General features: G+C 50.2%; 1 protein-coding gene across 1 annotated transcript; it reads right to left on the bottom strand.

The window, feature by feature from the left end:
* Positions 1-7,603: 7,603 nt before the first annotated feature.
* On the bottom strand, positions 7,604-14,481 carry FNDC5 (fibronectin type III domain containing 5). Its single transcript, XM_036256813.1, has 6 exons — positions 14,274-14,481; positions 12,644-12,759; positions 12,014-12,212; positions 11,579-11,668; positions 8,720-8,853; positions 7,604-7,628 (listed from the first exon to the last, which is right to left on the bottom strand). Exons 1-6 carry the CDS (start codon positions 14,479-14,481, stop codon positions 7,611-7,613), a joined length of 765 nt encoding a protein of 254 aa, XP_036112706.1. The 3' UTR covers positions 7,604-7,610.
* Positions 14,482-15,006: the final 525 nt, after the last annotated feature.

Raw genomic sequence — 15,006 nt, 5'->3', positions numbered from 1 at the left:
CATTCCCTCTTACTTTTTTACTTGAATCTTTAAATACCTGTCAAAATTTTAAAGTTGGTAATTCAAGATATTTGAAGTAGGATGGACATCCTGTTGAAAGGACAAATTAAAAGTGTAAATCTTATTTCCTTTTTGTACCTATTATTTGCCTTTTATCTTTTGGCTTTTATTTCCTTCTTCATCAAATTTACTTTGCACAATAGTGTTTGCAAATCTCATACATCTTAACTTTGACAAAAGACTGCTGACTAACCCATGTCGATTTGTGGTCTTATATCTGTCTTCTCTGCCTTTCTTCAAGGATTTGCTTTTTTTTTTTAATCCTCAACTGAGGATATTTTTCCATTGATTTTTAGATAAAGTGGGAGGGAGGGGGAGAGAGAGAGAGAGAGAGAAACATCGATGTCACATCGACTGATTGTCTCCTGTGCAACCCCGACTGAGGTGTGTACCCTTGACCAGAATTGAACCCACGACTCATTGGTCTGCCGGCTCTCTAACCACTGAGCCAAACCACCCAGGGCGGGGGCGTTTTAATTTTCCCAGCGACCACTGTGCTCTCTAGGGTTCGACCAGTATACTCCTGTTAGACATGGATATACCTCTTAAGTACAGTCTTCCTACTTTATTTATTGAAGAGCTGCTCACCTAGTGTCTTGATTCTAGGATTCTAGGACAGGACAGAAAGTTAGTGCTATTGAGGTGTCAGTTAGTCTTCAGTTTCATCTGCTGAACCTCCACCTTTAAGTATGAGGTCATGTGTTAGTGAGTCTCTGTCCTATGGGAGAGACTTTGGAGAAGGCCCTCTTTTGTCCATTGCTAGTCAACAAGAGGTGCCTTTAGACCCTGGATGTTATCATCTCATTTGGTCAGACCTTTGATGCACAGTTTCACAAAACTACTAACGTGGGTCTAACGTAGTTGTGATTAAGCCTGTACACAGAAAGATGACCTGATCTTAAGGTTTGGTATTCTAACCCAAGTTGACAGACTGTGCAGCCATCATAGATGTCTTAGGAGTTTGCCATTCTTTCTTCATAGACAGCTCTGGACATCTTTTGGGAAGATTTTGCGGTCTGGCATTCATGCTGCTGCTGTTCACTCTCTGTGAAGATTGTGCTTAGTTTCTGTAGCACAGCCTATGATACTGGGCTAGCTGCCTCCCTCTGGTTTTATTTCATCAGCCCCATCTTTGTATATGAGTAATCCATCTTAAACATCCTTCTCTGCTTGAGAAACTGACTTGGGGAAAAGCTTGGTCATTCAAGCCACCAATAAATTTAGATGGATGTCCCTAAGTATTGTTTTTTAGTTAAGGATTCTCTTTTCCCTGGACATTTTGGTTCAGTTCTGAGACCAAAATGCTAAAAAGTTCTGTTCAAAAGCAAGAGTCAAATCTTTTTTTCAGTTGTCATTTAGTACATCAGGCACTTCTCCAGGTTTCCCTAAATTAGCTTGATAGAATGAGACAAGCAACATCTACCTTTGGAACCACAGCATAGCTAAAATTAATTGTAGCTGGATAACTAGCATTGCAGCTGTCTAGTTCCCCATAGATAACCCAAGTTGTGAAGGGACAGTGTTTTGATTAGGCAAAACTCTAGGACTCGTGTTCCTGCCTTACTGGTACAAAAGGGTTTAAGTCTGAATGTGTAATGGGAGCATTGCCTTTGCCAAATCAAATGAGTGACAGGTTAACTATAAAATGTGACAATCACATTTCCTCTTTGCTCAAATAATTCTGTTTTTCCAAAGCTTTAGCAGCTTAATTAAATCTGTTGGATTGGAGGAGGATAGAACTGTTCTCTAGCAGTTAACATGATATTCTTTAAGGAGTAAAAAAACAAAGCCAAAGAAAATTTATTATCAAGCATGCCTGCCTTAAAGGTGGTAGTGGGTGAAATCTGGAGTTTTAATATGTTTTTAAAGATGTGTATCTCATATTCGGTGTTGGCCTCTAAGTCTAGTGTTTCATATGGAATTCTTACTGTATTTTACATTATGTACATTTAACTGCCTACCTAGCTTTCTTCATCCATGATGACATTCTCACCACAGGGTATTGATAAAGCAGAGTAAAAATGTGCTGTTTATATAGTTTACTTACAAGTAAAGAACCTGAAATAACCTGTAGTTTTGCATCTAATGCAGGCCCTGCTTTATTTGAGTTTTTGTCAGGATCAATTATGAAACAAGTTTGGTGCCTCCCCTTTATCATGTTTTTTCTCTTGTAGCAGTTGTGTTTAATGTCATTAAAAAGAAATAAAAGTTCTTATCAGTGGCATATGTACTGTGACCGTCTGTTGCAGGCTTTGAAGGAGGGTTACTTCCTCCTTTGCGTAGGTAAGTTAGTGGGGTATGGGAGGGGGTGGCAGTTAGAATGTGGTACTGGGAGGCGAGGATGCATGCTCCTTATTCTTTTCAGGGTAAATTACAGTGTTAACAAAGGCGTTTCAGCAGTTAAGAAATGTTGAAATTGATTGGGACTTGCAGCTACATATAGTGCATGTCAGGAGCCTGACACAGGGAGAGCCTGAAATATCACTGCTGCTGTTTTTGCAGAGGGGAAAGATGGCTCAGCCTGATCAGACAGGCATTGCCTTGCATTCCTTCCCATGTTTGTGTGATTGACCTCCGTGCCTCTGCTGCCTTTCCGGAGTTAGCCCTGATTAAGCAAGAAGCTGAGCATCCTGGGACATTCTCCCTTTGAAAGGGACATGAAATAGAACTTGTAGTACAAAACTGATGCTTGTTCTTCAGAAATTGCTCCTAGAATCTGGGGTACAGGTTGGATAACTATGGGTAGATGTGGGAGACAATGTTCCTTAGATCCCTTTTGTGAACCTAAGCTTCAACTTACCCCCAGGAACAAGGATGAAAGGGAAGGCAATAATAGCTCGGCACCTATATATATATTTTTTTTAATCCTCACCCGAGGATATTTTTTCATTGATTTTTTTAAAAAGAGGGAGAGGGAGGGAGGGAGAGAGATGTGAGAGAGACACATTGATTGGTTGCCTTCCAGAGGGCCCCAACCAGGGCCAGGGATTGAACCCGCAACCATGGTGTGTGCCCTTGACTGGGAATTGAACCCATCACTCTTAGTCTGTGGGCTGATGCTCTAACTGCTGAGCCAAACTGACCAGGGCTAGCCAGTGCTTTTTAAAACACAGCTCCTGCTGAGAAAATAAGTGGCAACATGTTTGACAGGCTTTTCTGTGCTGCTGCTCTATAAATTTTGTCTAGTATATTTTTTTACAGCCCAAGCAAAAGGTTCCATAAAACTTACTAAATACTCAGCTATTTGATATTCTTGTCTGAATCTGAGGTGCTTCTGACCTGTACATATCTATTTTGTTCCTGTCAGGTAGGTGGTCCTTTGTCCAGTAATTGCTCATTCCACTTTCAGCAAGGTGTGGCCATAGGCTTCACTTCAAAGGTTTCAGAGACAAGGCTGGATTCTCTGGAATGGTGGTATCCCTTACCCTTAGTTTGTTTCATGTTATAGAAAAGTGAGGAGAAGGAAAGGACCTTCTCTAAAAGGAATGAGATCATTCTTTAAAATATTTTCCTGTTTTAAACATTCTTCCTGTTAATACAGGAAGAAAAAACCCCAAGCACCTAAAACTAGAAAGCTGAGTTCTCCGCTCTTCTGAGAGAAAACAATTATTCCTAAACTAATTCTAAGGTATGTTTGCTTTGTATGCCAAAGCACCTGTCTGGGAAAAAATTTCCACTTGTCACAGGAAGTATCAAGTGGTCAGTGGTGGAATTCCTAAATGAACAAGCTCCTGTCTTGTCAATCCTCCCCACCTGTCCTCCCCCTATGACAACTGGAACATGCCATAGACAGAAAATCTGACCCTCCCTGGTACCCATTAAAAGGATGGAATGTAATCATTTGGACAATCTTCAAAGGAGTCCATGTGACAGTCCTGGAATGTATCATTAAGGAACTATTTGTATATGAAGATCTTCAATTTAGCGGCAAGTATCATTTGACAGTTTGGGAATATGGAACTGATGGAGTTTGGTGGGATTGGAGCTGGGGGGATGGTGTCCTATTTATGTAAACAATTTGTTCTTGGAGGCTACTTTTTTAAAAATATTTTTTTCTTTATTGATTTTAGAGAGAGAGGAAAGAAGAGAGAGATAGAAACATCAATGAGAGAGAACATTGATTGGCCACCTCCTACATGCCCCCCACTGGGGATTGGGCCCAAAACTTAGGCATGTGCCCTGACCAGGAATCGAACTGGCAGCCTCTTAGATGCTCAACCACTGAGCTGCACCAGCCAGGCTTGGAGCCTACTTTTTCTTTTTTTTATCCTCACCCGAGGACATTTTTCGATATTTCATTCAGATAGAGTGGGAGAGAGAGAGGAACATCGACGTGAAAGGGACACATCGAGTGGCCGCCACCCACACGACCCAACCAGGGCCGGGGACAAACTGCAACCAAGGTACATGCCCTTAGTGGGAACCAAACCCAGGTATCTCTGGACCGCAGGCCGACATTCCAACTGCTGAGCCAAACCAGCCAGGGCTGGAGTCTACTTCTTTTATTTATTTATTTTATCCTCACCCGAGGACATTTTTCCATTTTTTGTTCAGATAGAGTGGGAGGGAGAGAGAGAAAGAGAAATATCAATGTGAAAGGGACACATCGAGTGGTTGCCACCCGAGGGGACCAAACCCGGGTCTCTGTGGACCGCAGGCCAATGCTCTAACCGCTGAGCCAAACCGGCCAGGGCTGGAAGCTACTTCTTAAAAGCAAAATCCAAAAACTGTCACAAACAGGTGGAAAGAAAGTGAGAAAATAGAAGTCTGAAACATCACTTGATGTTTGGTGAACTATTACATATTTCTGTAAAGGGTTGAATTAGATCTTACAAGTGGGTTCTAGAGGAGCCTCATACTGAAAAGCTAGTGACTGAGGGGACAGGATTACAAAGAGAAAAGCGTTCCTGCCCCAGAAACACTCAGCCCTTCCCCAAACCCTGGGGTTTCCCTCTTGTTCCTGTGAGAAAGACCCTTGGCTCCCAGTCTAGGTGGTAGGTGGGGTCTGGGAATCTTCTGTTGTTACCCCTTTGTTTTTGACAGATGAGGAAACCATGTCCTCCTCTCTCCCACCCCTGAGTAACTGGCCTGAGGTGTTCTATGCATTACAAGGCAGGGTCTCCTGCCTCAGTCCAGCATTCCTCCCACAGGCCTGCTGTGGTCTGCCAGTCAGGTCTCAGTCTCAAAGAATTTGCCTGGGCCCCTCCCAGGCTGTGAGGAATCTGAGGATCTGAGTGAGTGGTGAAGAAGGACCACTTCCAAAGTCGTAGCTGTAGGGTTCTGTTGACTTCAGATGGTTCAGGAAAACTCCGTCGTTAAAGAACATGGGGATGTAGGGAGGTAGTTAAAGGCAATGGAGTTTAAGGCAAAAGTGTTGTTCACTCTTCTCCCTTCATACCCTCAGCTGCTGTACTATAGGCACAGATAAGGGGGAGACAGGAAACTCCCATTAGCAGTGCCTCCTGGACCCCACTGGCACTGTCCACACCTGATACTGACGAGGGGGCTTCTCCACCATTTGCACCGTGTGAGCACTGAGGACATGGGAAGTACCTCTTTGAGGTACAGTTTAGAGTTCTGTGTGCTGATTCCCACTCAGCCTCAAAGACCTGCCTGCCTTCTGCTCTCAGAACATCCCACAACAGCCTTCCCTAACCCACTCACCTGACTCTCTCCAAGCTCTGACTGAAGTGTTCGAGGTGCCCCACTTACTGGTTTGCTCATTGGCTAATGGTACCATTCCTCTACCTTCCGGCCTGCTGTGGGGACCATAGCGATGTTCCTTTAACAGCCCAGAACTGCATGCTGTGAACACTGAGCCGCAGCAAGCAGCCTCTGCAGTTCCTCTTCACTTCCCTCCGCACCCCTGGGGGAAACAGAACTGGATTCCTCTGGCCAGGGAAGGCACCCAGCCCCATTGAGGGGAAAACCCTTTGTTTTAAAAACTGAGCACCAGCCTGCATACCTATATGGTGAGGCAGCCCAAGCTTGGGTTAGGGTGCGGGGGTGGGGCTCAGTAATAGGATGATGGAGCAGCTCTTTTCTCCTCCTACACGTGCACCCCCATCTGTTCGAGATTTCCCTTCCAACTCCAGCTTGGTTGGCAGGCATGTCCCTAGGAAGCTGCAGGCCAAAATGGGGAGAGAACTGACTGGCTGCCAACTGCCAGAAAAAGAGGGCAACATTTGGGCATTTACCAGAAGACAAGGATGTGCCTTTTCATTTGTCTTTTTATTTTACATTTAAAAAGTGGTTATTGCTCTAACTGGATCAGAGGTAAGGACCTTTCCCCTAAGGAGCCTTGGCCTTGCAGCCCATTCAGCAGGGATGGAAGTCACAAGACAATGAGTGAAACCTCATGCCCTCCCATGAGGAAGCCCTTAGTATTGCTGACATCTGCCTTTTACCCGGTCTCTCCTCCCTCCCCATGTTCCACACTCAGGCAAAGCAGAGTGGTGGCTGACCCCGCCATGAGAGCTCTTGTAGACCGGAAGGAAGGGGTGGTCACTGGGTGATGGCTTTCAGCTCTCCGGCTTGGGGGCTATCGCTCTTCAGTTCAACAGGTATTCACTGAGCGCCTACTGTGGGCCAGGCTTGTGCTAGGTGCGGTCCTCCCATACGCGTGTCCTCAGCCACCACTGGAAGATGCAGAGGTCCATCTCTTCCGTGCAGGTATTCAGCAGCCACAACTTGTCAGTCCTAGAGAAGAATCTGCCTTCCCTTATCAAGCACCATTTTTTTTTTTTTTTAACCAGAAAGGGGCAGTGGAGAGAGACCTGTCACCTCACACCATACAGGCTTTAGGGAAGGACATGAAGACCCTGGGTAGCTTTCACAGAACCCTGGATGAGATGGTAAGATATGGAGACCCCAGAGGCCACGACTCCTGACTGAATGGCTCAGGCCTGCCTTCCAGCAGCTTCCACTACAGTGGTGATTTAGCAGCCCTCAGGATGTCCCAAGGAAACGTACCTTTTAGTGTCCAAGCCAACACTGTTACAATTCCAAGAGACTTTTCCTGAAGAAATGGGGCCAATACCTTCCAGGTGTCTTTCCTACTTTTTCTTCTTAAAACCCCAGACTGATGGTCTTACAGTCAAAATAAGGGCCAAAGAAATGAGAAGATGCAGGCAACCAGCTCGAGGAATCCCTCTGCCCTCTGGAGTGAAGCCCTTCAATTATGTTTTCCAAGAGACAAAACATAACATCTCTCACACACACACACACAAACACACACACACACAAGGTTGTGCATCACACCACAAACAAGTCCTTGATGGCTGGATCCAGAAAAGGCTCGATGGCAGCCATGTTCCTGCTCGGCCGGCAGCCCCATGGCTTCCCTGATGGTTCTTGGTCTGAAAGAGCTTAAGTCAGTCTAGATGCTTGTCGCCTCCCAGAAGCTCTGTGCATCTTCTCAGAGAGGAAGCCAGTCCAGGAGACCAGCCGAGGCATAAAGAAGGCTGCATCTCATGCAGCTTTGCCTTTTCCAGAATGGGGCCAGCCCTCAAGTTTTGTGGCTTATTTTTTGCAGAATTTGGGTTTGTAGTTCAGCCTCCTTCACCAGACTAGGACATCAGGGAAAGAGAGAACTGTGCAGCTAGCCGTGCCTCCCCCTCCACCGCTATCTTCCCTCTCCCTGTGCCCGTGGACCTGGGGACCAGCAGAAAAGAAAAATGAAATCCTTCTCCCTGCAGACAGGTAGTCACGCTTCGATGATGTTCACCGAGAGCTTGTTTGGAAACTGGGAGGAAAAAAGTGAGAGAAGCAGCCAGGGCTAATTGAATAGACCTCTTGCAAGGTTGGAAACAGAGGACACGAGAAGGAAGGGAGCAGCGGGGCTACAGCCTAAAAGCCGGGCTCTTGTCCCGTGTGGAAGGAAAGGAGTAGCCCTGCCTGGGAGTCTTGTCTCTGCCTTCTCAAACTCAGCCTTCGGCCTCACTCAGCTGAATGGCCAAGTCTGGGTCCTGGACTCACTGCCCCGGTACCCAATCCACCCCCAGCAGAGCCATCCGCTGGCTGGTTCTCACATCCTGCAGATCTGCCTCTCAGCGCAGCCTCGGCCACTGACATTGTTGAACTGCTTCTGGAGATGGGGGTTAATAGAGGCTTCAGGAAAGTGCGCCAGAGAGAGTGAAGCTAAGAGAGGACAGTAAGCCAGAGGATGTAAGGAGACGGAGGGAGAAGGAAATGTAGAGAGGCCAGATGTTTGTTGGATAATCATCGTCAGAACCATGAGATCCTCTCACATTCTCTACTGTCTTCTGAGCTGCTCAGAGCCAGCACTGAAAAGGTTTCATATCTGTTTTACACAAGAGGAAATGAAAGTACAGAGAGATGAAGCACCTGCCCAAGGTCACACAGCGCAGCAGGAGCAGAAATTAGCTCAGAAACCCCTCTCTTGTCTCACACCAGCTAAGTTCTGCCCTCCCCATTCACTGTCCCCCGCTTCTTCAGCCCCCACTGGCCCCTGGCACCCTGCAAAAGGAGAGGATCCAAAATCAATTTGCAGTGTCCCCTGGGTCACACAGGCAACAGCCAAGCTTGGCTCTGCCCAGCTGTAACCATGCCAGACCCTGAGCTGACCCCTTCTGCAGTCCAGAGACTCCCAGTGCATGAGCCATGGGGCTACCCACCCAGGTCCAAGTCCTGCCCTCACCTTGCTGCGGAGAAGACCTCCGCCTTGGTGCTCTGGTGTGCTCGTTTCTGACGCACTCTTGGTTTTTTCCTTGTTGTTATTGGGTTCGTTGTCCTTGATAATGTCATACTGGCGGCAGAAGAGGACAATGACGCCTAGGGGGACAAGGGAGAACAGTCAGAGTCCTTGCCCACCTGCTTCCTTCCCATGAGCACTTGCTGAGCTCCTGTTAGGTACTGAGCTCCAGATGGTCTCTCACCTGCACCCTGCCACAGCCTGCCTCTGGCTCTGGCTCCTGTGCCCACCTGCCCCCTTACCACTCATCCCCTTCACTGCTGCTGGGCTAGTCTTCCTACAACATGCCTTATGATCATGTCTCCTCCCTTCCCTTCTTTTAAACCTCTGAATCCTCCCCTTTTCCGTTAGGGGAAAATAGAAACAAGTGTGTTGACCATGTGCCAAGCTCTGTGCTGTGTGCTGACATATTCTAGCTCAATCCTCACAGCACATGAGGGTCCCTATTATCATCCCCAGGTTAGGAGTGAGGACACTGATGCAGAGCTTAGATAACTTACTCAAGGCCACTCAGGGGTTCAGCTGGGATGTGCACCCCAGAGCCTGCCCTCCGCTAAATGCTTATTGTTATTAAACTAATAATACATGAGCATAATAACTTTTGAAAGTTGGATGGTATTAAGGCAGCCAACTCCAGTTTTTGTGTTTTCCCCATTTTTACTTCTACACTTGATTTATAGTGGTTATTTCTTGACCTGTGTGTTTTAGATATTCACCATGTTAGTGTCAGTGGTGGTCAGGGTAGCCTCTGGCCAGAGATAGCCTGTGGCCAGAGACAGTATTCTGTGGCCTGTTCTTGTCTTCTTGCAGGAACAAATTCAAATAAGAGACAACAAACAGCAGCAAAAGCATTTTGCTGAGAATTTATTTGTAGAAAAGGAATACACTCAGATATAGTCTGAGTGGGCAACTCAGCTGGTTGAAACCAAGTGCCCCACTTAGTTGAGATTTGGGGTATTTATACCCTTAAGCTGAAGTGCCCCTAAGTAAGTCTCCCCCTCCCTTAATTCTAAAATATAAATATATATATATCTCTTCAAGCTATAAGGCTCCCTCACTCAGGTGTTATGCCACCAGTTTGACCACAGTCTAGAGCGACTCTAGATCTCTCCTCACACAGGGGTCTGCTCCCTCCACTGTCTAATTTCGGTTTGTTATGTCTCACACGTATCCCCTCCAAGCATTTCCCAGCTCCTATCTTCCTAGCTGCCTACTCTAACAGTAGATTAAGCCTAACAACTCCCCCTGCTTCCTTCCCCATCGTCCTAACAGAATTACATGATGATTTTGGGCTCATTCACTGTGTTCACATTGTTATGATTTATGTATATAGTATCCATGCCAAGTCTAATAATGCACCGTAAGCAAGTCTCCTCTTTTGTCCAGCCCTTTGTTTTTCCTGCTTTTTTCCAAGTGCCTGTTTTTCTATGTGCCTATGGAATATTTTTTTCCAAATTCTTCTACCTGAGACAGCCTGCCCCTCACCCACCATGCTACTACAGCTGTGGCGAGTCCAAGTCCCTCAAAGCAGACTCCAGTCCACAACCTCGCCATCCTTTGCTCCCCTACTTTCTATCTTCTTTCTTGGGTCACTGCTGTACTGAGCCGGACTGAGCTTAATTTGTTTCTTTTTCTTTTTTCCTTTTTTTTTCTTTATTGGTATCAGAGAGTGAGAGAGAGAGAGGAAAGGAGAAGCAGAGAGAGAGATAGAAACATTGACTGGCCGCCTCCTGCATGCCCCCCACTGGGGATCGGGCCCACAACCTGGGCATGTGCCCTGACCAGGAATCGAACCGGCAACCCCTCGGTGCATGGGTCGACACTCAACCACTGAGCCACACCAGCCGGGCTTAATTTGTTTCTTGAACATACTGTACTCAAAACACCCTTCCTTCCTTTTTTTGGCTGCCTGGTGAACTCCTATTCACCCTGCAAAGCTCAAGTCCCATGTTACTGCTCTTTGTGTTTTTCCTGTTTTCTACTCCTAGCCCCAGAATTAATTCCCTCTCCTCTGCTCCCATACGTAGTACCATTATAGCACTCATCTCACTGAATTATAGTTAAGTCGGGGCCTGGCTTCTCCCGGACGGAGCTGCTTGCGGGTCGAGGCTCTTAGTTGTGGCTGCAGCCCTCCCTGGAATGCGCTGTCTGGAATGTAGCACTATATGGAATGAAGTGACTGTTCGAAAAATGCTGGTTGAGTACAAAAATAAAATTTTATCTTTATCCTCAGGGAGCTTACAGATTAAGTGGGAAAAGACAGAGATATAAACCCAACTAACTTATCTAAGAAGGACTGAAGAGAGGGGCAAACAGTGTGCTGTGGAGGCATCGAGGCAGGAGTGACATTCTAGTGGGCGGACCGGGGAGGTTTTATGGAGGCGGTGTCAGAGCCGGTCCAGAAGGGTGAGCATGTCCCAAGCCTGAGCTGCCCAGGCCTGCAGCACCTGGAGGCACAGGAACCCACAGGAGGGAGGACAGGCTGCTGTGCTGTGGCCAGAAGGCAAAGGGGCTGTGGACGTGTCACCACCAGGAGCCTGAGGGAGGGGAAGAGAAAATACTCCTATAATCCTACAAGGCAGCTCTCAATATGCTATTTTATTTTTATTCATTTATTTTTTTGGTGAGGGCTATTAGAGAAGGGATCGGATCTGGTCCCTAGAGCTGTCCCAGGCAGAACTTAGAAAATCTGATTTCTTAGCTATCTCCAAGCCCCTTACCCTTCGTTTCTGTGACAGAGGGGTCTGGTCAGGGTCCTCCACTTCCCAGAGGTTAAGTGAAGAAGGGCTTGGAGGCCAGACTCACCGGCCCACATGAACAGGACCACAACGATGATCAGCACCTCGCCTGTCTGCAGCTGCTGGTTCCTCCCCATCTCCTTCATGGTCACCTCATCTGTGGGGACAGAAATGGTAGGTCTGGGTTCCTTTCCTCCCCCCGCCACTCTTCTGCGACCAAGCCCAAGATATCAGGTGCTTATTTCTAGAGGTGCCCACACATCTAACAAAAAGAGGTTCTAGAACGTGCTAACGGCTACTTGGACAATCCAAAATTAAGTGTTTACATACTCGCTGTATTGGGTCACTTGAGTGACCTCCTCTCTCTCAGGTACCACTTTACTTGACAGTGGAGGAGGGGTGGATAGAGGGAGGGGAAGATAGTGCTTTCCTCAACCTCCTACTGCTCTGGCCCCCACCAGCCCTTTCCCCACCCGCCCCTTCCTAACAGTGACCAGCCTGCCTTTGTTCTTGGAGGCCATCTTCTCGGCCTCGCGCGGTGTCTTGAAGAGCACCGGCTCGCTGGCTGGACTCTGGCCCTGAATGGAGATGGCTTGCACGTGCACGATGTATTCCGTGTCCTCCTCCAGGTCCCAGAGGGCGCATGAGCGGGTGGTGGTATTCACCTCCTGGATGAAGCGCAGCATCCGCACGTCCTTCTTCTGTGAAGGCAAGAGCCAGCCCACTGTTTTCAGTGCCCAGTCACCACCCCGCTCTGCCACCTCTCCAGTGGTACTAATGGGCTCACCTAGCTACCATGCTAAGCCCTTTGCATACATAGTCTTCCTTATGCATCCCATCATCTCTGCAGATATCATTCTTTCCACTTGACAGATGAGGAGACAGGTCAGAGGGATTAGGGAAGTTGCCCAAAGCCATACATTTTGTGAGAACTGGAGCCAAGTTCAAATCTCACACACTCCTAATTCCCAGGCTCCAGAGACCTCCCTCACTGCCTGAACCCCTCTGGGGCCCCCCTTTCAAGCCATATGTGCAACTTTCTGCCCCTCAGTCTTGCTCCTCAGTCCTTTCCCCTTCTCTTCCCCTACCCACCACTACTATCTTGAGGTGTTCTTCCCTCCCGGAGGGTTACCTGCTGAGAGATGGCAAATCCGATGACAACCTCATCCTCTAGGACATCCCAGCTCACCACTGCAGAGTTGGCCTTGAGGTGCCTGACAGTGACATTCACTGGGGCGGAGGGGCTGTCTGGGGGTGGGGAGGCACCTGAGCCTGAGCAACCCCTGCTGTGAGGCCCAGGCCCACTGCCTCATGAGAGGAAACCTAGGGAAGGCCATGCCATGGGGGAAGAAAAAACCAAGGCCTCCATGGGGGTGGCACAAGGACCTCAGTTCCTCAGTGGGTTGCAGGGCCAGGCTGGGAAGGCTCCAGGCTCCTGGTGTCCAGGGCGGGCACCCCAGATGGCCACAACAGGCCCTACCAGGGGTGCAAGCTAAAACTGAGCCAAGACCAGATTTAATGGCAGTGCGTTAAGAGGTGAGGGGACAGGCATGGGGGAGATAAAGGTGGCCAGGGTTCAGGAGCTGAAGGTTAGTCTGATGAAAAACAGGCCAAAGGAATCCCAATCCAGTGCTCTTTTACAGTACTGCACTGGCAAGTGCGTGACCTTGAGGAAAGGGGAAAGACCGAGAGGTCGAGAAGAACCAGGCTGGGGTGAGCCCTGGGATGGGAGTTAGGATCAAGGGAGAACCCCTTAGTATTGTGGTGACCCAGGCAGAAAGCAGACTGCGGAAGCTCCAAGAGGCAGGTGGGGAGGTGGTAGGGGAAGGTGGGGTCATTCAGAGCAGGGCCTCTCAGCTGAGAATCAAGAGTCCAGGGTAGGGCCTTCTGGATGTGGGAAGAGGATGAAAGGGGGAGTAGGAGGAAATGATGGGGGCGGTGGAGGCCAGGGAAGGAAGAACCTTCTAGCAGAGGGGCAGTGGTGTCTCTCAGCATCTGCATCTCACAAGGGGCAGGTGCTGATGGGAAGACCTGGGTCCGAGCCACACCCCTCACCCCACAGATGAGTGGACCCAAGGCCCAAGGGGAGACAAAGTCAGACGTGGACCAGAAGAGAGAGAGGGAGACACAGACAAGTAGTGGCAGACACAGATCCAGACAGCAGACAAGTGAGGTATCAGACAGACAGAGATGGGAGTAGCGAGAGGGACAGCAGGGAGCCACGGAGAGATGGATAGAGGCAGAGAGGAAGGAGGCAACAGCAGCCAGGATGAGGCCAGGCCCCACGGGACCGGCCAGACACTGACTGCACCGGGCTCAGGGGGCCACCTGCGCCCACCGGGTGCTGTCGGTGCCAGTCCCTATCTTCCTCACACGTGCTCACGCACAGTGGGGCCCCATCCGGCTCTGACCTGCAGAGTTGGCCTGCAGGGCTCCGGAGGGAGGCCCAAGCTGGGGGGGACTGGTGTCCTCAGCTGCTCCCCGGGCCAGAGAAGGGAGCTAGAGCACCTGAGGCAAAGGCCTGGGCTCAGGGCAATGGTGTGAGGGGAACGAGGGTCACAAGACCCTAGACCCCAGGACTGGGACGGCCCGAAGGGAACTGGGGCTTGGAGGAAGGGTCTGGGGGTCAAGAAGGCAGGGAAGAGGCTGGGGGTGGCGTTAGGGAGCAGTAAGGGACAGACACGGGTTCCCAGGGAGCAGGGGAGGGAACTGAGGACTCCCGCCGCCCGGCCCGCGCCGAGCCCCCGCCCGGGCCCCCTTACCCGCCTGCACCAGCGCGAGGCAGACGCAGCCCAGCCACAGGCGGAGCGCGGCGCGGGGCGGCCCGAGGGGCATGGCGGCGGCTCCCGCCGGCCGACCCGGGGCGGCGCAGGGGGACGCGGCTCCGGCGCCCGGCGGCCGCTGGCGCTCGCAATCCGGCCCGCGGCCCGCCCGGCCGGACCGCCCCGCGCCGCCCCGCGCCGCCTGCATGTCGGTTCCGCGGACAGCGACTCCCGCGCGGTGGCGGCGGCGGCCGCGGCCGCGTCCACGTCGGGCGCCCGGGGGGCGGGGCGCCCCCGCTGCGGGGAGAGGCGCGGGGCGGGGTGAGGGCCGAGGGCGCCCTCCGCCCCGGCTCCCCCCTCGGCTGGCCGCCAGGTCTGCGGGGCTCGTCGACTGGCCGCCCCCACCCTCTCGCGGGTGCAGGAGCGCAAACGGGGTTCTCTGCGCCCCACAGGGCTCAGCCCCAGGCTCGCTGCCCTTCTCCCCGCTGCACACAGCCCAGACCCACACCCCATTCCTGCCCTTTCCCAAGGGAGAAGGACAAGTGCTATAGAGATGCTCCTGTGTGCTGCTTTCACTCTTTGGCCTGGGGGGGTCCCACGGGAGGGTCCCACCCTCACTCCACCCCAGACCAGGAGGCCTTGCTAGCTGGGGCCGAAGTGAGCTGAGGGGAGTAATCACACCAGGGATGGGGTGCACAAAGAGTGCGGGCTAAGTGCTGAGTGCATACAGTAG

The sequence above is a fragment of the Molossus molossus genome, unplaced genomic scaffold, assembly GCF_014108415.1.
Source record: "Molossus molossus isolate mMolMol1 unplaced genomic scaffold, mMolMol1.p scaffold_m16_p_12, whole genome shotgun sequence".
In the NCBI taxonomy this organism is placed as follows: domain Eukaryota; kingdom Metazoa; phylum Chordata; class Mammalia; order Chiroptera; family Molossidae; genus Molossus; species Molossus molossus.
The sequence above is the reverse complement of the archived record's forward strand: the minus strand, read 5'-3'. Positions and strand labels throughout refer to the sequence as shown.

What these genes read in the sequence shown, in the direction of transcription:
- FNDC5 (XM_036256813.1), bottom strand. Translation starts at nt 14,481, where the DNA reads ATGCAGGCGGCGCGGGGCGGCGCGGGGCGGTCCGGCCGGGCGGGCCGC. An exon ending in GATTTGCCATCTCTCAGCAG is followed by an intron (nt 12,213 to 12,643) that starts GTAACCCTCCGG and finishes TTGCCTTCACAG; the next exon opens with AAGAAGGACGTGCGGATGCT. An exon ending in GGTCCTGTTCATGTGGGCCG is followed by an intron (nt 8,854 to 11,578) that starts GTGAGTCTGGCC and finishes TTGTCCCCCTAG; the next exon opens with GCGTCATTGTCCTCTTCTGC.